The 24,573-nt window shown below is 36.2% G+C and overlaps 1 protein-coding gene across 9 annotated transcripts in view; it reads right to left on the bottom strand.

Annotated features, from left to right (window-relative positions):
- ptpn13.L (protein tyrosine phosphatase non-receptor type 13 L homeolog) overlaps positions 1 to 24,573 on the bottom strand; it is a 147,068-nt gene that overhangs the window by 35,110 nt on the left and 87,385 nt on the right. For 6 of the 9 annotated variants that reach the window (XM_018253163.2, XM_018253154.2, XM_018253198.2 and 3 more), the window contains 17 exons: positions 24,296 to 24,449; positions 23,976 to 24,114; positions 22,245 to 22,397; positions 21,185 to 21,367; positions 18,029 to 18,191; positions 17,235 to 17,658; positions 16,688 to 16,779; positions 14,167 to 14,223; positions 12,034 to 12,123; positions 10,229 to 10,336; positions 9,061 to 9,192; positions 8,433 to 8,875; positions 5,720 to 5,863; positions 4,210 to 4,303; positions 2,855 to 2,940; positions 2,177 to 2,330; positions 471 to 685 (listed from right to left, as the gene is read on the bottom strand). In XM_018253163.2, coding sequence (XP_018108652.1) covers positions 471 to 685; positions 2,177 to 2,330; positions 2,855 to 2,940; positions 4,210 to 4,303; positions 5,720 to 5,863; positions 8,433 to 8,875; positions 9,061 to 9,192; positions 10,229 to 10,336; positions 12,034 to 12,123; positions 14,167 to 14,223; positions 16,688 to 16,779; positions 17,235 to 17,658; positions 18,029 to 18,191; positions 21,185 to 21,367; positions 22,245 to 22,397; positions 23,976 to 24,114; positions 24,296 to 24,449 — 2,831 coding nt within the window. The remainder of the gene's footprint in view (positions 1 to 470; positions 686 to 2,176; positions 2,331 to 2,854; positions 2,941 to 4,209; positions 4,304 to 5,719; positions 5,864 to 8,432; positions 8,876 to 9,060; positions 9,193 to 10,228; positions 10,337 to 12,033; positions 12,124 to 14,166; positions 14,224 to 16,687; positions 16,780 to 17,234; positions 17,659 to 18,028; positions 18,192 to 21,184; positions 21,368 to 22,244; positions 22,398 to 23,975; positions 24,115 to 24,295; positions 24,450 to 24,573) is intronic. The other 3 variants (XM_018253191.2, XM_018253207.2, XM_018253180.2) reach the window with 2 other exon arrangements.

Here is a 24,573-nt window from a genome sequence, read left to right as displayed (position 1 = left end):
CAGTCACATCAAAAAAAGTATTGTGTACTGTTACCCCACATTGATACAAACTGTGTGTTTGTTTAGGAAGCACTGTTAGGGTCAGGCCACATGAGCAGATTCAGGAGATTAGTCGCCCCAGCAATAAATCTCCTGTTCTTTGGGGCGACAATCTCCCCAAACTGCTTTCCCCCTGTCCTCCTCCGGCTAAAATGAAAATCACCTGGGGGAAGGCACACGCAGCACTTCGTTTTCCGAATTCGCCCGAAGTTTCCTCATGAGGCCACTTCGGGCGACTTCGGAAAACAAAGCACCACATCTGCCTTCCCCCAGGTGATTTTCATTTTAGCTGGCTACGAGCATACGAAATTGCTCCATGTGCCAATGCACTAAGACAGTGCCAAAAGCTCAATGTGATGTGACAGCTGCTTTTACATAAGCTGTTAGCAGACTTCATCTAGAACTACAATGGCTGCACAACAAAAGCTCACCTGTTGAGATAGGCCTTTCAGAGCGACTCCATTCACCTTAAAAATTACATCCCCTATGTCTATTTTGCCACTCTCGGAAGCTGGCTGCCCAGGGAACAGCTTCTTTACTCGCACAATACTTGAGCCAGCCTGCCCAGGAAAATTGTTTTCTTCCCGAGAAAAACTGAAGCCAAGGCCTGAACTGTTCTTTATTAATTTCACTTCAAATAAATTCTCTAAAGGAAAGGATGTGGAAAAAGAAAAAAGATTATTCAATAAGGTGCCACCTTTCTGTATACTACTCGTGTACTCATAAACATTGCAATGAATAGCACACAAAAAGTCAACCATTTGCTTCCACAATTATTATTGATGTGTATTTGTAAAGCAACATCATATTCCACAGCATTATACACTAAGAGGCCCATTTTTTAAAGTTCAATTTTTTTTCTTCTCAAGGTTTTTAGGAGGAAATCTCAATTTTTTGTGCAAAAATAAAAACTTAAAAAAAAAATAAAAACTCAAATTTTTAAAGATTTATCCTACCCCAAAGCTGCTTAAAATCTGAATCCTAAAATACTCCATCTGAAACCTGTCAAGGTCATGTAGAAGTCAATGGCAAATGTCCCTGAAGTTGTTTCTTGACATTGAAATCTGCGCTGGATAATCTGATAAAGTCTGGGTTATTGTTCAATAATCCAAAAAAGTCGAGTTTTCGATTCGTCAATCATACAATACAAATTGACGCTAGATTTTGTTGCTCCGATTTTTTCGAGAAAATGTTTTGATATATGAGTTCAAATTGTGAGGGAGCTTGGTCAACTTTGTTTTCATAAAAAACTGAGATTAATTCTAAGAGTTTTAATAAATAACCCCCCTAAATGTGAATAATTATACAACTACAATATTGATGTGCCCATATACTGTTGGAATTGCTATGGTTTTATTTTATTTACTAAAAACCTAGTTACTTTTTATGGCACAGGCTGTGTTGCCTTCCAAAACTAGTAGTCAGATATACTATATTACTATATACTAGTATATAATAGATATACTATTCACTTCTAATAGCCTGTAAACTGTTTTGGCTGAAGCGAGTGCTCTTTCCTTCTGTGGAAAAAGGCTGCTGAATATGGAAAGTGCTGCAGTACAGCATAAATTCCCAAACTGTGGTTCTGGCTATTGATGGTACTGCGTCTCGAGGAGAGAGTAAATGCCTATAGTAAATGTCTATTTTTTGTCCTACATATGGTAAACTGACCCAGAAGTTCAGTTTACTTGAATATTATTTTAATGTTCTGTATATCCCAACAACTATAGTAGGAAAGATTAAATGTTTTCATATATCTGTGACATTGCTAGGAGGCATCAACCAAATGATGCTTAAGAATGTCTAGAATGCAAAAACACTGCTGTATGCTACTAAAGTAACCAAGAGATCCAATGCTAACTTTTATATAGCCCTAAAGACTTTATTATTTATGTGTAGCATATTTTCTCAGTGTTTCAGCATTAACTCAGTTAAAAAAATGCAAGTGCTCACTCCAGAATAAGTGAATGATCTTCATATAAATTTACATTGGAACAAAGAGATTGAGAGAGATTGTTCTTGCATTTCTGACTCAAACAATACAGGAATAACTGAAATTCTTCCTGGAGGAATATTATCCCAGGTAATATATGCTTACACTTAAGCATTTATAACCCCTTAACATTTGTGCCATTACCGTCAGTTACAAAGCTGTAGTCCAGGGTTTTCTTCCTATCCATCCCTTGCAGGACAACCTGATCATGTTGACTTGGCAATGTGCCCTGGGGTGTGACTGGTGCATGAACTTTAGTGACAGGAAGCTGCCCTTTCTCTAGCTGCAGAGTAACCACCTGAAAAAGTGTATAAATTCATTAGCACCTAGTATGTTATTGCAATGGTATGTTTATGTATTTGATAAAATGAAACAATAAACTTTGCATACCGACACACTTACTGTACATGCACACATACTGTATATACAGTATGTGTTACATAATATTCACATTCCAGAAAGTGCTATTACAGAGATTTAGACATGGCAAACTGGATTTGCCTCAACTGGTTTGGCATTTTTCACATTTTTAAATACAGGCCTTCCGGTAAGAATTCACAATCTTGTTGAGTTTACATATTAGTTGGATCACTAGACAGATGGGACCCAAGTGGTTCCATATTAACCGGTGGACATGTACCAAATTGAGTGATCATTTGGACCATTTAGACAATTTGTGTGATCTGCATATTTGTTTTAATCATACATATACCAATAATTATACAATGTAATGGGAAACTTAATATCGTGTAAATTCTGCACTGTGATCTTTTAAGAGTATTTATTTAATTACTCCAGCCTCAGTCAGATATTAATACTGACCTGTCCAGTATTCCGTAGCATTTCCACAGCTTGTTTATGTGTAGCTCCTTCCAAACTGGTCCCATTGACAGAAAGCACACGGTCCCCTTTGATAAGGAGGTAAAGGTTATGATCATAAATGCATGTTGTTCTGACAACTATTTAACACAAACATTATAATCAAATAATATACTGGGAAAATGCCAGGCACTGTTGCTGCCTTATGAATATGATATCAATAGAGATGAATGTTAAATAAACCAGCTACCTCTAGTTTGCTTGTTTGAACTATCTGGAATTTCACTCTTTTTACACATCAAACCATATTCACACACGTTTTGCTGACCTGCCTGTATGTTTTTGGAGTGTGGGAAAACAACTAGAGTACACAAAAAAGTATGCAAACTCCTTGCAGAAAGTGTCCTCAAGCCCAGTCTGGTATTGAACCCAAGACCAAGTCAGTGGCTTAACTGTAGAAGAAAGAGAAAACGGAGCCTTGAACTACAAGGATCTTGTAATGAAGGGGTCACAGATGAGCCACAATTTTGTGAATTGTGAATGTGTCCCACGATTTTGCCCACACAATTTTCATTTGCAATGTCATGTGCAGTGGGGGTGGAGTGAGAGGACCAGGAACTTTTTTTGTTGTAGACCACACAGTTATGCCACTGCTTGGACCTCAGCACTGCACGGCAGTAATGCTCACCATTGCTCCACTGTGTTTCCTGCTATACAGTATATCAAGGTGACACGTTGTTGTAGTATTGAAATTCTGATTCGTCTTTACCAGTAACTATGCTGTGCATTTCCCACAACATAGTTAAAATAAAAGAGTGAACAACTGCAGACTGACAATAATTTTACCTTATATGGGCAACATATAATTGTAAATAGAGGCAACAAAAATTGCACTGATTTTTTTTTAATCACACCAATTTTTTCCTAATCCATGTAAGTAATCACTAAATATGTCTAATGAATAATCTTTTATGTCGATACTATCCATGTCCAATCTAATGCTAATGCCTAGAAATTGTGGTGAATGGGAAAATTAGGTCTGCATCTAAGCTGACCTCTCAAACTAATTTTAAAATAATGGTGCAGAATGTGTTGGTGTCTTTTCCTATGGAGGATATTCCACAAGTATCCTGTTTGAACATCATGGGGACTTCACAAGATTATTGTATTCAGTAACATGATGTTAGTCTGTCATCAAATAATGTAGCTTGAAACCCTTCCCCACAGGCTGTTCATTATGTGGCCCTCTCACTTAGACTGAAAAAGTACAAATCCATATGAAAAGCAATAGCTGAGCCGAAGAGCCACAGCAGTCTAAGAATCCATATGTACATGATTAAAGTTTAATTTAAACATACCTTTCTGGATTCTCCCATCAGCTTCAGCAGCTCCTTTTGGGATAACAGCTTTTACGTATATTCCACCATGTTTCACGCTTGTGTTTACACCACCCTAACAGATATAAGCATTCACTGCTATATTATTATTATTATTATAAATGACAAGTACCTGCTATTGTTTCAAGCACTCATAATTTTAATTATACAAAAAAAACTAAGTTTTGGGAGCATTAAGGTAGCTTAAAGGCTAAATACTGTATAGGTGAAATATAAATACAACAACCAATAATGAAATTTTAAGTCCAGTAGGAAAGGCAACAGAGGAAAGAACATAAGGAAATGATCTAAAGATTATTTAGTAAACACTTAAATTCAAGTTGCATGGAAACACAAGCTTAAATTAAAACATTCTTTATAAGCTAAAGGACAGAAGGACATTTTTGCCAGTTTATTAACTACCTCACTCCATTCCCTACTGAAATGTATTTAAGATCTGGTAAATGTGAAATAAAACTGGCTAAGTGACTTTACCACTTTATTTATTCATATTCACTGAGATTTGTGTCAGGTGGACTTTGGCGCCAATTTCTTGCAGATCTGTGTGCATCAGACTAATTTGCGTGTGTAGAGTTGTCTGTCCCTTTCTATTCTCTGAACTGGTGTTTCTGATTCAGAAGCCAGCTATTTATCAGACCAGGCAAGAATTATGTAAGGCATATCTATTGGGATACTTTTAGATGGAGCCAAGACCTGGTTTCTGCAACATTGTTTCAAGTTCAAGTCAGAGTCAGAACCAGCAGTGCAGTAATGACAATTACTTATTTCAATAACAATTATAAATAACTTTAAAGCCAATAAAATGTATTTCCTATTTACAGTATAGTTGCTTAGAATAAGATTCCTTTGGTGAAAATGCTTGTTTTTATTTTCTGTGTTAAGTAAGGCCAAGGGCATAAGGGTGGAGATGCACACAAACATGGCTATGCAGCCTATTTAAATAAAGGAAATGTGCTTGACACTAGCAGTGACAGGATGATTTAAACTTGCATTTCAGGGTTCTGTACCCAAAATCTGCCTGCTACCATTACTGCTTCCATAAGTACATACTTAGCCAATATTTGCTCAGTTATTTCTTTCTGGCACAGAAAAAATAGTACAGGTATTGGATCTGTTATCCTCTGCTCACTATCCTAAGCTCTGAAATACGGAATGGCTGTCTCCCATAGATTTTCAAATTTTGAAAAAAATTATTTCCTTTTTCTCTGTAAAAATAAAACAGTACTTGCTCCAACTTAAGATATATCCTCATTGGAAGCAAAATCAGCCTATTGGGTTTATTTCATGTTTTCAGGATTTTCTAGTAGACTTAAGGTATGATCTAAATTATGGAAAGATTCGTCATCAGGAAGGCCTCAGGCTCCCGAGCATTCTGGATAACACGTCCCATACCTGTACAATGGCACAATGGTAAGTCAAGCAATCAAATGCATTAAGGAGAAAAAAAACAAAGGAGAAAACATCTAAAAACCTTGTCAAACAGTACCGTGACACTTATCCCCAAGCTGTCATCGTTCTTTTCCAGAACTACAAAGAATGCATCTCCGGGCTTCAAGGGTGTCGGAGAAAGCTTCGTGCAATTCACTTTCTGTGCTGCCCTCTCAAAAGTGGATTCCTTTGCAGAAGACACAAAAGAAGCTCTGTTATAGCTACAAGGGTTTATGCTGAAGTGTACCAAGCTGACCAACACAGAGCAATGAACAATAGTAGGTATATAAGGCTTTAACAAATTACAAAATTTGATATTTAGCATGGAAAGAGGCTTTCAGCCATTTCAGGAGTGAAGCTTAACTGCTGAAAACATTTATGGTCTGTGCTCAGTTTGAGCAAAGAGTAAGACTGGGAGAGTAGTTATCTACGTCCATTGTTACAAAAATAAAATATTATAAAATTAATATTTATGGATTACATAACAACCCCAGATTTACAATCATTATAAACTTCACAAAAAACAAATACCTGTAGTTGAAAAATGAACTTTATAACCTTTTATAAAGGTTTGACAAACCACACACACAAAAAACACAAATAAAGAATGGGAGGAGAAAGATCTACTCTACTCCTCTCCATTATACGGATGTGAGTCATGTTTCAAACTCATATACTTTGCTACATAATGCAATGAGCTATCTGGCATAGGTGACACAACAAGCATCAATTTGCTTGAAAATTACACTAGTTTTAGCTAGTCAGTAGCAAGTACAACATTCTGTTAAAAAGAAAAATGTATTTTACTACACTTAAAGAAAACATATAGCATAAGTGAAACCCCCTCAATCATGTAGGCAATATTGAATAATATTTGTGTCATCTTTCATTCTGGGCTAAAAATGATAATTATCTTTAAAAATGGCCCCTTTGTTGGAGCTCCCTGTAGATCTGATACTGTCCCTGTCCATTTTTGAAATGAGAGTTGTGCATGTTCTAACTGCCCTTGCCAAAAGCACAGTAGGAGGGGGATTCCAAATCACAATAAATCAGCCAAAGAATTTTTTAAGCAAATTAATTCTATATTTAAAAATGTATAATGCATTGACATTCTTGTTTTTGACACAATATGTCTCCTATAACAGGCAGTTTAATATGAATTGTATTTATCATGATCAGCAATATATCCCCAAGGAAGGTGGGGTTGTAAACCACTTTAGAGGGGGCGTAGCTGGTAGACAGCAGAAAGGTCTGAGATGGCAGTTTGTCCTAACTCAGTTAAATGAAGCCTGTAATTCAGATAAGTGACAGGCTGGACTGGGAGTCAAAATAGGCCCTGCCATTCCAAGTACACAGAGGCCCAAACAGCCCCCTACTAGCCCACACAGCCTCCTACCAGCCCACTATATGGTAACTTTCTATGGAAAAATACAGCAGCCCCTCTGGCATTTCCAGAACCCACAGATTGCCAGTCCGGGGCCATATAACCAAATAATAGCTACACCGCTTATTCAGGCACTTTCACAAAATTATGTCACAAAAGTGATGGAATTTTGTAGATGTCAGTTTATGTCAGTGTGCCATAGGCCTTAATGAGCAAAAAAGGTGCTGTTCTTCTTAAGACTAGCTATACAGAATGTCAAAACATAGTAGCTTTCAGTCATATATACTATATGAATGTGAAATTGGCAGAGAAAGGATAGTCTACCTCTGCAAAATGCAACATCCTTACATTTTACATACAAAGTAAGAAACTAAATGAAAGATAACAGGTCCACGGGTTACAAACATCTGACTTACATACAACTTACACTTACAAACGGAGGCTATTAGAGTAATGCTCTGTGCTAGCTTGACCTTTAGGATTTAGGTTTAATAAACCACCTACCACATCCCCCTCTGGCATGTTTTGTCTACTGCAGAGCACAGAAAGGTAAAAATAGATATGCACAGAGAGGTAAAAATAAATACTTTGTTAAGACAAACATCTGTCTAAGTTGTATTCGATAGGTAAGTGTACCTGTTCCAACTTACAACATACAAATTCAACTTAAGAACAAACCTACAGACCCTATATTGTATTAACCTGGGGACTGTCTGTATCTAATTATAATAACTTTATCTTTTTTTACATAACACAATAAACCACACTGACCAATTGTATTTTATGGATAAGACAAGGGACTACAGTGGAAATGTACCGTACATCATTTTGCTAGTACCACTATTTCATTGCACTGAGAAAGTATTTTCAGTTGCATTATTTATGCCAGTTTCTGTTTAAAGGGCACCTGTTGGGCAAAAATATTATCCCCAACCAAAGGTACAGGCTTATAGAGCCTGCACTATGGTTGGTGGGTAACATTTGTTTTTTTAATTGCTCCCCGCCAGCACTAGGACACTAGCAACGGGAGGGAGTTTGCGTTGTGAGCGGCCATGTCATAGATAGAGCATATGCATACTGCGCTTCTGTTGTCACGTGCATGCAAATAATGAGCGGCATTCGCTCATTATGAGCATGCGTGTGCCCCAACATGGCTGTTTGTATGGTGCGGATGGCCTAACGCTGGCAGGGGGGCAATTTTTTAGAAAGATAAATTACTGTTACCTCCAACTGGAGTGCAGGCTCTATTTGTTGGGGACAATATTTTTGCCCTAGAGGTGCCCTTTGACGCAAGTGAAATGTGCACTGACGTGACAAATGATTCTTACATGTTATTACATGTAATATTTTATATCTGAAAAATAAACTGAACCTTCTTGGTTGTCCTTTGCTCCTGGCTACTTGAATAGGTTTCTTCATCCATGTCAGAGTCTCCTCTATCAGAGTCTACTGATTCCGTCAAACCTGACCTTTTTCCTTTTCCGCCATCCCCTTGTGTTCTCTTTCTGTCTCCAGCCTTAGTACTGTCCAGTGAGGGGTACTTGGCAGTACGTGCGGATTGCTTTGCAGGGTGCTCTTTAGCAGAGTTATTTGGGCTTTTCATTTGGCTATTTGATAAGCTTGCACTTTCTGTCCGTGAGTCCTGGGAACTTAAACTTCCTTCACATTTGCCTACTGACATCCCAAATGAGCTGCCAGATATTAGTCTCTGGTGCCCACGTAACTTGCTTTGTTCCTCTGAGGAGGAATCTGCCTCAATGTCTTGAAGAGGAAATACACGTTGTGAATGACTGCTCGAATGAGTGGATTGATTATCTACAGAGCAAAAGATATAAAATTAATAAATACATTACATATTTGAATAGAATTGTTCTAGAACACAGATCCATATAACAGTGCAGGTACAATGACAACAGAGATTCAGTGAACATTTATAAGGATAACATAAATGTATGTACGAATAATCAAAGCAGGGGAATTCACAGCATCCAAATGTTTACCTTTAAGAAATTTTTCTTTTGGTTGAGACACAAGAATGGAGACATCTTCTGGGCAGCCTTGAAGAATATCTAACGCAGACTGGTGGCTGACACCTTCTAGGCTAACACTGTTTATGGATATTAGGCGGTCCCCTGCACAAAATGAAAAAGATTGAAACAGTTCTCTGAAAAATATATAATGTAAACATTATATAAAGTACATTAACATTATAAGTATTTAGGTACCCTGTGCAAGCAAATTTGGCCTGTCCCTTAGGGGATGAGGAGGGACATTGAAGTGCAAATGAAATAGAACTGATCCAACCTCTTTGGTTCTTCATGGCAATTGTGAAAGAAGGATAATATAGTTAGTCAAATTAGCCTTCCCAAGTAAACCCCAGTATATCGACATTTTACTTATATGTAAACCTATGACATTGGCATAAAATAGTGGAAGGGAGGGAAAAAGCTTATTATCTCTCTTTAAAGTGGACCTGTTACCCAGACACAAAAATCTGTATAATAAAAGTAATTTTCAAATTAAACCAAATTAAATCCAATTTCTATTTTTTATTAAAGCATTCATAGCTCTTAGTAACCTAACTTAAAAATCTCAACTGTCAATCAAATATTGTCTGACCCTCCTCTTTGCATTATGCATAGAGGTGGGGCAGACAATTACTTTCACTTTCCATTCAGCACTTCCTAGATATCACTGCACTCCACACATTACCCTGTTCTCTTCACCGTTTAATTGTGTAGCCAGGGCATGGGAATGGATATCAGGTCCCCCATTCTGGTGCACAAACAAGATTCTGAGATGATGCAAGGCTTGTGTTATTAACAGCGTCCACAAAATGGCTCCTATCTGCTTACAATAATTATTGAAGGAAACAAGATTCCAATAATTTATATTGTGTAATTAAAGTTCATTTTGCTTGACTAATGTGATAAAATATGATTTTGAATATTTTTTTTGGGTGACAGGTCCCCTTTAACATAGGTAACATGTTTCCAAAAAAATGAATTCAAGGCATTTATTTATCTTATGTTTCTGCAAGACAAGTGAACTTTGCATCAATACCAATAAGATCAAAGATTCTGTATGAAAACTAGGAGAACTATTTGGTCACCACTATTTTCAATGTTCAGAAATATTAAAGGCACGTGCTATCATACACAGTTGTACCTGGTTTCAAGCGACCATCAAGATCTGCTGGTCCTCCTGGTGTAATTGAACTGATAAATATTCCAAGTTCTACCTTTCCACATGTATCACCACCCACAATCTGAAATCCTGGAAAAAGTAGTAAAACAGCATATTTCTATAATTTGCAAATGTACAAATGACTTTATAAAAATAAAAAAAGCTTAATCTACCTTGAATGTATTTGTAAAAGACTCAACTGATTATTAGTTGAGCACATATGGCTACCAACAGGAACATCTCACTGATTCACAGCCACTACCTAAAAATATATTAACTGGCTAGTCTTTGTAGGGTGAGACATGCTTTACTGAGAAATGTCGACAGTATGTGTCTATTTCTAGTGGAAATAGGAAACGGAGGTACTAAGCTAGGGCATCTTTACACATTTCCTCCTCCAATTCTGGTATATCCTCACACCATTGCTGTCGAAACTTTATTCAGTTGAGATCAACTGCATTAATATACATATAGGTTAAGACTTTTGCCAGGTCTGGTCAATGAAGGTATAGCTCCAGAGTAGTATCAGTAACCTAACAGTCTCATGCACAGAGTTAAAGGGGTGGTTCACCATTAAGATGACTTTTAGGGGCAGATTTATTAAGGGTTGAATAGTAAATTAGAATTTTCTAATTTTAATCCCCCTATTCGAATGTAAATTTGAATGTGAGATTTATCACAGATCAACCAAGGAAACTGTTCTAATTCGAATAATTGCCACCTAAAACCTGCCATTTTCATGTACAAGTAAATGGCAGAGGTCCATTGAGCCATTTGGAGATGTTAATAGCCTTCCTGACATTCAAGGTTTTTTTCAAGAGAAAAATTTGATTTGTACAAATTGAAAACTATTTGAACTTTCAGGTCAGAACCATTCGATTGAATATTAGCCATTCAATTTTTTTCTTAAATGAGAAGGAAAGGCTTCGTACACTTGGGGGTGCCAAATGTTAGGCACCCCAGGTGATTGTATATGTATCAATCCTCTTCAGTCTTCCTCTTTCCTTTGCGTGGCTGCGAATCACTATTACTATTGATGACAGTGCTCTTGCACATCTCTCAATATTAAGGCATTTTTAAAATAAAGCTATATCTTGACTTCTTGATACTACCTGTAAAAGATCTTCAACCATACCCATCCTACTGGAGAACATAAAAAAATGCTGCTTTTTAACTAAACCTTTTCTCCTGAGAAGAATCATATTTTTTCCAGTGTTTTTAATTATGGAATTAAATTGGTCACCTAAGGCTACTGCCACACAGGGCTGTTTCTAATCTATTGTATAAACATAGGCTGACAAATAGCAAATCTGCTGGCCTCTGCCCACTGCTCTGTCTGCACTGAAAGGCACTGCATTGGTCTAGATACAGACAGACAGACGTGCAGCTGATTTAGGTGGGAAAATGCTAGTGTATGCCTTTTCCCACTGAAATCCACTGCATGCAGGCCAAAACAGTGTATGTCAGTGTAGACATACAAGCAAGGCAAAGAAGTGGAAGTAGCCTAAATGTATTTTACTCTTGCAAGGCAAAGAACACAAGTAGATAATTATTACAGCCATAGTTTTTGTCAAAAAGAGGCAAGAAGTAAATAAATGGCAATAATAAACTCGTCATTTTTAATTTATGAGTTTTATCTCTGTGACTTTTTTTTTCTTGAATTTTTATTTTATTTTAATTATTAGTTGTGACAAAAAATTGGTTTAACCAAAAAACATTTTTTATGCAATATAGCTTTTGGTAACCATGGTTGCACCACAGGACATAATGGATCTGATAAGACGTACCAAAATCGTACTTGGGATCTTTCTTAAGCTTCACCAGGGTAATCTCTCTATCAGATGTAGACGTAGGAGTTACACAGTTATTTGGGTTCTCTAAGGAAAGTAAAAATGCACACTCATTAGTAGTAGAAATAAAATAGTACAGGTATAAAAAAAAAATATTGCACAATTGCCACCAATAAGGTCTTCTACCTTGTAGAGTATTCAAAACAAATTGCTGACCATTAAATCTAATTGCTGTCTATTATATACAAATGCAATTTACCTCCTTTTTTAAAGGAACAGTTCAGTGTAAAAATAAAAACTGGTAAATAGATAGGTTGTGCAAAATAAAAAATATTTCTAATATAGTTAGTTAGCCACAAATGTAATCTATAAAGGCTGGAGTGACTGGATGTCTAACAAACACAACATCCTGCTTTTCAGCTGTCTAACTATGAGTTAGTCGGTGACTTTAAGGGGGGGGGCACATCGGACATAATTGTTCAGTGAGTTTGCAATTGATTCTTTGCATGCAGCTCAGATTCAAAAGCAAACAGTTATGACACATGTGCCCCCCTCAAGTCTTTGATTGGTTACTGCCTGGTAACCATTCAGTGGAAACCCAGAGAGCTGAAAAGCAGGAAGTAGTGTTCTGGCTATTATGTTACATACAGTCACTACAGCCTTTATAAATTGAATTTTTGGTTAACTAACTATATTAGAAACATTTTTTTATTTTGCACAGCCTATCTATTTACCTAGTTTTAATTTTTACACTGAACAATTCCTTTAACATTAGTTCACTAAGTAGGTCTTGCCCTGAACATACTTTTTGCAAAAGCTGCTGCAGGGGTTGGGGGGGGGGTTAATACAGGGTACTTCTCAATGAACTGGTTTCTTGTTTTAATCATGCTAATAGGAACAAGAAGTAGAATGTGACATTCAATGCAGAGGCTATTCGCAAGAAATAACAAAAACATACACATTTCCTAGGTATCTTCAGCACAAGCATGTACAGCATACACTGCCCCTTTAAGCAATTTCTCTAACTACAATAAAGCCTACCACAGAACCTTGAAACCACAGACTCTTCTCAGCATGTGCATACCATGGCATTATTCTGTCTTACAATTTTTTTCTTTTTGCAAGCCAATATTTGCATTTGTTGAGCAATAGGTGTAAAATGGGTATACTTTTACTTATTAACTCCACTGGTCATAATCAGTATATAAATAATTGTTTATACACGCAATTTGTGAACTGATGTTTGGGTCATGTGTGTTTTAGTAGGTGGAGGTTACAACTAGTATTCTTGCTTTGCCTTTGTCATTATTTTAAAGAAGAAGCTCACTAAGTGAGATAACAATACTATTTAAAAGATTCATTAATATAATTTTTAATGGTCAGAACAGCAACCTAAAAACCAGTTGTCTAGTACTTCATATTATGATGCCAGCTTTTGCCTCTATGGTGTTGGTATTGCCCTGTTAACTCCTGTTTAGCATTATTTATTTTGTATAAACTGATGGCTGTATTAATATCAAAATTTTCAATTCTGAAAAAAAGAATGTATTATTTAACTCAGGACATAAACTGTAAGGGGACAATATACGTTTTTGAATGGTAATAGAATAGTTAAAAATGAAACAGTTGGCCAGCAAAGCCACAGGAATGTTAGCAATTAACATCCAGAACATTTATATAACCTACAGAATTTCTAGTCATGAATGTTAACTTTACAGGTGATGGAGTTAACTGCAGATTTTGCATTAGTTATAATGCCAGAGTATGGCAAATTTGAGTCACCGTCCTAACAACACCTGTCCTCATATCTTCCTCTGTATATTGATAATGTCCGCATGTTCATTATTATTGAACATTAATTTGATGTACATTTAGTTGAAAAATTAGTAAACAATAAAAACCACACACAATACACTACTATGTACAAATTTGGAGCAGTGTATACAAGAATGTAAACCCGTTTATTAAACCTCCTCATATCTGCATGATTTGTTTTGCATTTTTATGCAACATTACCAAACATTCATATATTGCTTTTGTTATTAGTATGACCATGCATATCTGCCATGCAAGTAAAAGCACTAGATGTCTGCTACTTAGCTGCTATGGCAATAAATTCATTATACATACTGTTTCCTTTGAAGACAACAGGTGAAGATGTATTTGCTACACTGTGCATACTAACACCTGCAAAGCAAAACAAATGTAACCAGTAAAAACAATGTAAAATGCATGAACACATATTTATCAAATCTGACAAACACATTTTATTGGCTAAACAATGTTTTCATCAGGTGTTTTAACATGTTTTGTTGAACACAAAAAAAGAACAATGGAAAATTGCACAAGTGCTTTAGGATAATGGCACACATGATAGCTTCTAACTTTTTCAGTGACAAACTGCTGAGAATTGTCTCTAAGAAAAGTCAACGACCATTGCTGTGCTTATGGCACACAAGTGATAATTGCCTCAAAATACAGGCATATGTGTTGTGATATTTTCATTTCATTGTATGATAATCACAACATTTTTCATTGAACTTTCTCTGTCAAGCCTCTGTATTTTTTCCTGGGAAAAGCTGCAGAGACATAATGGCCTGTATTGCCATAAGTCCAAAATTAAATAATTATCCCGTAAATCTATATTAAGTTAAAACAATGTCTTTATTACAAAATCATTTAAAAGATGGCATACAGACCACATGGTATTCCGCCTAACCCGTTTCATACCCTCTGGTACTTAATCATAGGCATTAATGCATTAATGATACACACCAGATCATAGAGATCTATACAACCCAACATGGCCCCACCCATATAATATTATTAAAACCAGTTAAACGTTGCCACATCGTGCTCAGTTGTCAGAGTAGGTTTATTCAAATACATTGTTAGGGTTCTATTCCTTGGTCTGCCTATATCCAGCATAGATAATAACTATAATTATATAAAATTCATAGGCGGAATACCATGTGAATACCAGGTGGTCTGTATGCTTATCTTTTTAAATTATTTTGTAATAGACATATTTTAACTTAATATAGATTTATGGGATAATTATTTGATTTTGGATTTGTGTACCCTTTTGAACTGGGGGTTTTATCCCAGTAATTATGGGCCCTTTGGACAGGTCATCAAAACATTAGCATCCCATTATAATTAGATTTCTGTATTGCCATAAGCCTGACAGAAGAAACAATGTAATTGAGGTGCCAAATGATATTTGGTTTCTTTAATAGAATAGACAAACCAATACATGTTTTGTTTATGTCATGAAGTTAGAGAGGGTAATTTACATTAGCTCTATGTTGATGTTTTTGGCAATTAATATTTCTAGTACAACGAATTTATGCTTCCCTCAATGTATATTAAAGATAAGTAACATGCCAAATATCAGCATAGAAGCAATCCATCGCCGGAATTGGTTTGAATTCCAACCCACAGGTACACTTTAACTATGAATATAACAGGTTATTAAAATAGCACTGGCCTCATTAACATCATAAGCCTTTTAGATACAGTAGCTCATTAGTGCCTTTGTGTTTATGGACGCCTTTGTTGCTTGCTGGAGTGCTCAGTGCAAAATACTTCACATTTTTGTTAAAAAAACACCTAATTTTAGCTGTGTGTGTTCATCACTTTATGTATAGGTGTTTGGTAATTGCTCACATTAGTATGCATGTTACATACAAAGAACATGCAATGCAAGGCACATACAGGTAAAATGCCACTGTATTGCCTACTTGTTCTCCATTGCATAAAGGACTCTAAAAGGTGCAGTGATTACAATGCCCTTAATAACACACCAAGTGAGACTTTCATGCAGACTCATTGAACTTGCTTTATTTTTGGTCTGTAAACACTGTTATAAAATATGTCTAGGCACTAATTAAACATGCCTAGACAGCGCGTTTATGACAGGAAGGGAGTAAACCTAAAACATATTATTACCACAAAATTATATTCTTACTACAGGTAGCAATGATGACTACAACTTATACATACAGGAAAGATTATACTAATACATTATTTCTCCTTGAAAAATCTCTTTTACACAGAGCCTTGCAGACTGGTAATCTAGCCTCTTCTGATTTGCTCTGGTTTTGAATTATTTTTCATTCTGTTGCTGTACTTAAATAAAGAATCGCTATTATTAAAAAGAAATTTGATTTGTGACTGAAAACAGCGTAAATGTGAAATATTTACATTTTTATATTGATTTTTGTGCTTGCCAAGAAGTGTAATGAAGTAGGTAATCCGCTTTTCTTTAATCTCACAAAGCAGCAGTTATGTTTTATGAATGACTCTGCTTCTCTTATTAAAGGCAGGCATAAACAGGCAGATACTGACAACTTGGCTACTTTTGAACTACTGCTCTGTGTATAGGACCAATACAATGCCCTCTCCTTCATAGAACACGGACAAACAAGTGGCTTTTGCCATGTATGGTCATCTTTTCACCATTCAGACTACAGTATTTAGAGAAGGTTTTAAAATATCCATTTTTAACAAACTGTTCCTTTAAAGTGACCTTTTAATCAAACACTTTCTTTTTATTTTTATAGTCGAGGTCAGCATTTAAAAATTAAAGAGTTGCATAACTAAAGCTTTAATGCTAGGAATCGGAAACAAATTAAGATCAGATGCTGACCTACAACATAGGCATGACCACTGTCATCCATAGAAGATGAATCAGACTCTGGCTTCTGCAGATCAAGGCTCCTATGAACGCTGCTGAAGCTTCTGGGGATAAACAAGGCAAGTATGAGATCACAAGGGTTGGTTTCAGTTAGATGCTCACATATTGCAAAGAAATATGACAAACTCTGGTTTCTAGTGAGGCACTGTGCTTCATATCAATTTAAGCTTATGAATAAAATGAGCACACATCATTTGTTTTCTGTACATATCCTATTTAAATTATAAATAATTGTGTTGTTATAACAGTACTATTGATATTCTGAAAAACTGTATACAAAAAGAATAGATGGAGAAAAAAAGCAACATCCGAATATATAAAATGTATTTGTTTGCTACCAACTACTTCCTTTGGATTGCAGAAGATAAAAAAGACTTGCCTTAAAGCAAAACAATAATCACTTGACAGTATGCTTAAAAATAATGAAGACCAGCATAAGACCCCTGACTGTAGTACAGATATACAAAGACCTATATCTGTAGTAGTTGTAACAACTTACTTATTTAACCTTCCATTTCCAGTTACTGATTCTGCATCAGACATGGCCATTTGATTTAATGATGCTTGGCTCAACAACCCTTCAATGCTGTAAGGGGGATTGTCCATTCTGGTATTAAGCATCATCTGCTGAGGTGAGTAAGCAACTTGACTAAGGTCATGATATGATTTGCTTATGATCCTTGGTCTTTCCTCCCATGGATTTTTAGTCTTTCTGTCTCTTGTTCCATTGGAAAGGTGGGTTTGAAGGGCAGATAGGTCAGAGCATGAAAGTCTTTTTAAAAGATCAGGCTGAATGGACATAGGTCTCACTGCAGTCTTATTTAATGTGCTGCTTGCCAAGCTGGAAGTGCTGATGGCTCTACCCATATTGAATCCTCGAACAGACTCTGCCTGGAGGTTTAGACTCCTCATAGAAGTTATTTCTGCAATGTAAAACACTGCTTGTTAAAGGAAATATTTTTATGATATCATAGAAATTGCTATATTTTTTATTTTACCTCATGAAACATTTTGTAGTATATTTGTGTGCTTCAGAAAATTCACAGCATGCTTCTGAAGGCATGGAACTATGCCCACATATTTTACTGTATTTTTAAGTGAAGATGGCTAAATAACACACCACATAAACATAGTGCAATTTGACTTTTGATTTTAAAAAAAATACACACTGAACAGCACAAGCAGAATAGGTGATCATTTGGATCTCATCACCCAGAATAACTTGTTTTCACTGGGCAAAGTAACATGTGGTATAACTGGATTTATATCCCATAATGAACTATGTTAACTTACCAATCTCCTTAGTTTCCTGACTGCTCTGTCTGGCCCTCATTTGCAGCTGGAACTTGTGCTGAGAAGAACAGAGTTGAAGGAGGTATTGGCAAGTCTTGTTGCTGTCTGTTTGGAACACATGCTTTATGCTGTCTGATGTGTTCTGCAAGCTTATTTTTTTCTTCTGCAGACCAAGAGAGTTATGAAACACAAGATGTTACTAATATTTGATAAATTTAAACAATGACAGCCATAGAATATATACACACTAAATTGGGATCTTTGGGAATTGCGGTGCCCTCTAGGCAGTGTGACACATGACAGAAATCAGTAGAAGGAGAGCTTCTAAACTTGCTGGCCACAAATCTGGGTGCAACCAATCAGGTAGGTTGAATTGGCAAACTGCCCCTAGGTCACATTTAATGTACAAAAAGTACTTGTTTCTTATAAGAGCAAATGAGCAATCTGGAGTTTCTGTAAAAGATGCCGTTGCAACATAAGCCTTAAAAGGACATATTACCTAACTGAAGGTGTACCCATAGTCAGAATCCAATGTACAGAGACTTTGTTTCAGTTAACATTAATGCATTGATATATTGTGGAATATCTATAGAGAGTAACATTTACCAATGTAAACTACAGAGAGTTAAGGTGGCCATAGACGTAAAAATTACGATATTTCCTGAAAAAGATAGTTTGTTTAAACACACCTGGGGGCACATTTACTTAGCTCGAGTGAAGGATTAGAATAAAAAATACTTTGAATTTCAAAGTATTTTTTTGGCTACTTCGACCATCGAATTGGCTACTTCGACCTTCGACTACGACTCAAACTAAAAATCGTTCGACTATTCGATAGTCGAAGTACTGTCTCTTTAAAAAAAACTTCGACCACCTGCTTCGCCACCTAAAACCTACCAAGCATCTATGTTAGCCTATGGGGAAGGTCCCCATAGGCTTTCTAGCCAATTTGGGATTGAAGGAAAATCGTTCGATCGATGGATTAAAATCCTTCGAATCGTTTGATTCGAAGGATTTAATCGTTCGATCAAACGATTATTCCTTCGATTGAACGAATTGCGCTAAATACTTCGACTTTGAAGGATTTAACTTCGAGGTAATTAGTAAATGTGCCCCCTAGTGTTGTATTGTCAGATATACAGGTAGAAACAATATCATTCTACCTGTAGCTGCAGTTTGTGCCTGTTGTTCAAGTGCCTTCAAAGGCACCCAATTAAAGTTTTCCGCCTGGACCAATCGACGAGCCGACCGATATCCAAGCCTTCTGAAGATATCAGTCGCCTCATCTCCCACCATACACTCACCGAATATCTTATGAAAATTAGTTTTGGTTGTTAATATCGGTGCGTGTATGGCCACCTTAACATATATCAGTGGTCCATGACACAGTCCCCCTGGAACAGAGGTAAAGCGAAGACTGGAGTAAACCACTGATTTCATTGAGAAAAATTTGAGAAAAATCAGGTATCTTTGTTTTCATTAATTATTAAACAGAAGATATCTGCAGCTTAAAGGAACAGTGACATCAAAAAATTAAAATGTTTTAAAGTAATAAAAATATAATGCAGTGTTGCCCTGCACTGGTAAAACTGATGTGTTTACTTCAGAAACACTACTATTGTTTATATAAATAAGCTGCTGTGTAGCAATGGGGGCAGCCATTCAAAGGAGAAAAGGCTCAAGTTACACAGCAAATACTTTAGCAGATATATCTAGTATAGGTAAATCTAAAACAACTGGACTTGCTGAGTAATCATTGAAGACGTTTCACTACTCATCCGAGCAAGCCCAGTTGTTTTAGATTTACCTATACTAGATATACCATGACCTGGATGAATGAAAATCTTCATAGTCATACTGTAGCAGATAAGCTCTGTAGCACAGGGGTCCCCAACCTCCTGGCCGCAGCCCAGTGCCAGGCCGCGGACATACCTGAACTGGGCTTCCAAGCCCCCATCTGACGCGCGACTTTGATGCGGGCGCGCCCAAATTTGATGATTGTACGCCCGAATTTGATGCACCGCGCGCAGTTGATTCCCCCCTGTCTTGCATAAAATCCGGGCTTTACACCGGTCCCTGGGGCAAAAAAGATTGGGGGCCGGCTGTAGAAAATAATGGTGTTATCTGTTATCCACTAACCTAACCTGTGTCATATAGCCTTTAAAACACTTTCATTTTTTGGTTTTACAGTTCCTTTAAGACTTTTTGAACATGTTAAATTTCTTGGGCTATGTGCAGATGTCCTTATTTCTTTGAAGCTTAGAAAAACTTTTCTTTCATAGAAATTATTAAAATGCTCCAACCAAGTCTAGATTGACAGGCTACCAATACTTACTGCTGGATTGTGGGTGAAATCATGCAGTTGAATATATTTTCTACAGTACAAAAAACAGATTTTGTCACAAACTTTTGTTGACACAATTCTGCCTTCTGTATCTACTGTTTAAAAATTAGAAGGAAAAGTGCAAATAAAATTTACTTTAATACATTTAACATTTCAGTTTTTTTGGGGCTAAAATGTATTTTCTAGTCCCTACACTGCTAGTTCTGACTCTTAAAACAATGTAGCATAATTCAAACGATTAACAGACATGGAAGAGAATTGACTTCTGCTTTAGAACCAGAAAACAGAAAGGAATAAAAATTGCAATTACATTTGCAAATAACTTTGAAAATTTGTAATTAATGTAACTTGGAAAGTTCCTTTGGCTTTGGCTCCGCGTATAGACACAGAAAAGCTCTGATTCAAGCGAAGGGGCTGATTCTAGGCATGTTTATCAGCCTATTGTGGCTGTAGCATAAGAATTACATTTTTTTTCATTATGCAAAAGCAGTTTTTTGGTGGGCAGTCCTGTTAAATAATGCTTAATGAACATGTTTTTTGCTGGTGTGTTACTACTGTTGCAGTCCATAACAAGATTATTGTTTTTATCAGTGAATAAAAAAAGGTTTCTGAAAATGGAATTGTTGCCACTAATCAGACTGGATCACCAGACTTAAGGTATGGTGATATCAATTCTGGAAAGATCTTGTATCCAGAAAACCCAAGTCCCAAGCATTTCAGAAAATAGATCCCATTCCTGTTAAAAAAAATATATGTGACAAAATGCATATTTATTACTGGTATCTTTGGTTTTTGACATTTAGGATACATACACTAAATGAGACCTTCTTTGTTTCTCTCCATGGGAATCGAAGCACTGGAGTCCTAGTACCATTGTGAACTTCAAAGATGAGCACTCCCTTTGGGCATACCCCCAAAAGGATTCCAGTTTGTGATTTTTTCTCTGGCTGCACTCTGTGAAAATGCACACCATACTCAGGAAGCTTTTGACACACCTGCCAGACAGGAAGATCAAAATAAAATCCATCATGCAGGAAATAAAAAAGTGAAAGTAGATCTGTTCCTTTTAATTATGCCTAATAGTGACAGACAGCTGAAGCTGAAATGCCTTTATTTGATTATTTGCTGAGTGCTGTAGTACAAGAGCTCTTGAAATATTCTAGTACCCTACACTCCAATGCTTTTCAAACTTTTTTGGTTCAAGCACCCCATTTATATGTAAACATGTGGGTTGGGCCCCTTATCTTACAGCAAGGTCACAGATGTATAAAACATTTTTGTATTAGACTTCCAGTAAAATTTGAGAGAATAGGTACTCTCTCCAGATCTCACCCTAACTTGAATTCAAGTTGTAACCTTATAATTGACTGATCCAGGTCTGGCCACCTTATGTGGACCTCCTTTCACTGGTGGTTTCTGGCTATCCCAGTTAAATACATAACAAAGGTTACATTTTGGCCTGCAGAGCTAAAGTGCAGCCTAGGTGCAGCTTAAAGACATAGTGGTATACTTCCTGTAGAATCTCAGAAAGTGAAAAAATGCTGGGCACAGGCAAATAAGGTGCACCCAATGGAGTCTGGGCAACAGCTGTTTACCAAGGGGTATTTATGGAGGATCTGTATTTTGGAGAACGTAGCTAGCCATGCAAGATAAAATGAAAAGCACAATGAAAATATTGAGAATGAAAAAGTGAGAGTGTGTGTGAGAATGCAAGCCAAATTAAGTCACTGTGTTTGAGTTTAAAAGCACTACTGTGCTATTTATATGTATGTTATATGTACCATACATATAAATAGTTCCAGTGTATATTCAAAATACTAAATGTGGTCTGTTTTACAATACAGAGACAACAAAAATAACGAATTTGCTTACTCTTAGGAACTCTAGCTCTGCCTCTTTTACTGAAGCTCCTGCATAGGTACTGTGCAGTCTGGGCAACTCTTCTTTCAGGTAAGTGAGTTCCAGTTTCTCAGTCACTCTAGCAGGCAAAAAATGTTCCATTCTGAAATAGGACATACTGTGAACCTGAAAAATGTGATGTCATATTTAATAAAACTTGCACTTTGTGAAAATGAGACAGTGGTAATAGAAATAACGTTTTTCATTTTAATTAATTATAGCTTTCAAATGTTAACAAAATTTCCAAAAAGAAGCATGCACATTGTTACGATAGGTAAGAATAATCATAGAATTTCACAGAAAGTAAAATTTTAATAAAAAGGAAAGTAGTTGAAGCTATTTCTGCATTAAATCTCAATAAGGGCAGTAGGGAAGGTATGTGGAGGTGAACATAAAGGGAAAAATAAAAAAGTATCATGAGGTGGCGAGAGAGTAAAAGTAGTAGGTATACAAACTATTTTTGCATACTTAAAAAAAATTTAATTGATTTCTTTCTTGGAACTGACTCCTGAAACAAACCAGCTGACTAAACGACTTGGAGGAGACCTGACACCTGATACCCAAAGAACAGAAATATATAAAAAAAAAAAAAAAACCACTGCTTTTAACTGCAATTACATATATAAATAACTTTTAACTAACACCACTGACAATGTGTAATTAGAGTATTTTCAAAAGTTGCTTATAATAACATATGTTTTCATTATGTAAAAAAAAAAAACAGTTTTCGGGTGAAGAATACCTCTAAATAAAATTCAGTGAGATCACAGAGATGCAAATTTAGCACACTGTGCTATTGGTGTCTTTGTTGGAATATTAGGTAATTTCCACAGTGGTGTGTTGAACAGTTTCTCTGCACTTAGAAGGAGTGATTCGATTATAGAAAAAAAAATCTAAAGGAGGGCCTGTCCAAGTAGAACATGTATCTCTTGGGACCTTTTCCTTACACATTCCAGTAGGAACATATCCTGGGACATATTTAAAAAATGTATGGATCAAAGAGACAATATTTTCTTGACAACGGCAATGATATTTTGTTTGCATATTGTGGGGTGTATAGTAACAAGTAGTTATAGTTGGTGTCTTGGATTTTGCAGAACCTTGGTCAGTGGAACAAGTTACAAATTGCCCACCTCCAATCCTTTGTTCCCACTGCAGGCCTTAATAAAGTATAAATAAAGTATATATAAATTACCTCTTAGTAATTTATAGATGCAGAAAGGCCAATAATGGGGTTGAGAATAAAGAGTTTTAAAGGCTGTTTAAATGACATTCAACTGTCAATTGACTAGCCCCTAAGGCAATGCTGAATTTGTAGGCATTTCAGGCCAATATTTGTAATAATAAAAATACATTGCAAGCTTTCGGAGCACCAAGGCCCCTGTGTCAGGCAAAATACAAACCTAACCTGAGGTGGTGGGGCTCTGCTTCCTCATTTAAAATAAAGGCCTGCATCACCACTTGAATGATCATATATAGATTTTTTGTAAATGCATGCCTTTTTAAATTTTATTAACTACCAGAGCTCACTGTCTTAAAAAAAGTTTGTAAAGTGCTTTTGAAAATAGTAAATTTATCACATATATCAAGATTTTATAAAGATGTTTTAAAGTGTAGGACTGGTAAAAGTAAAAAATATATTTACATTACAATAAAAACTTTGGCTTCTGCAACTCATAGTTAGAAATAAGTCACAGTACATACTTCTGGCTGGTAGTCTCCATATTCTGCTTGAAGAGCAAGAGATGCCAGGAGCATAGCTGCTTCATCATCACAGTATAGCTTTCCATCCAGGATGTCTTTCCGCTGCTGTAGGTAGTACTGGTGGCATGTAAGGCTATGTCTTGACAAAAGAAAGAGTACATTTTATGCAGAACACACAATTTAGCTTGTTAAAACGCATGTAGGGTCATATTCTGTAAGCAGTGCTATTACATGGGATTTCATCCTGAATCAAGCTAAACTGCCCTCAATATAAATATTCTCATAAGTAACCACCAATCACAGACAAAGACTGCACTTACTGTAGAAAGCTAATATCATCCACAAAAAACTTGACTCTGAAGTACAAGTTGAAGTTTATGGCAGATTTTCCTTTCTTTTTCGTATCCTCTTTCCAGCCATCTGGGCTTACTTTGGACAATTTGAGTTCAAGATCTATGAAGTAAAATTCCTGATCTGCCAAAGTAGAAACATACATAAATTATTAGGGACTTGTTTAACTTTATTCTATCTCAATTAGAAGAAGTCACTTTTATACAAAGAAATCAGCTTTACTTTATTCCTATATGATTTTTAGAAG

Source organism: Xenopus laevis, chromosome 1L, assembly GCF_017654675.1.
Source record: "Xenopus laevis strain J_2021 chromosome 1L, Xenopus_laevis_v10.1, whole genome shotgun sequence".
Taxonomy (NCBI): Eukaryota; Metazoa; Chordata; class Amphibia; order Anura; family Pipidae; genus Xenopus; species Xenopus laevis.
Note: the sequence above shows the minus strand (reverse complement) of the source record. Positions and strands in the feature narration are given on the sequence as shown.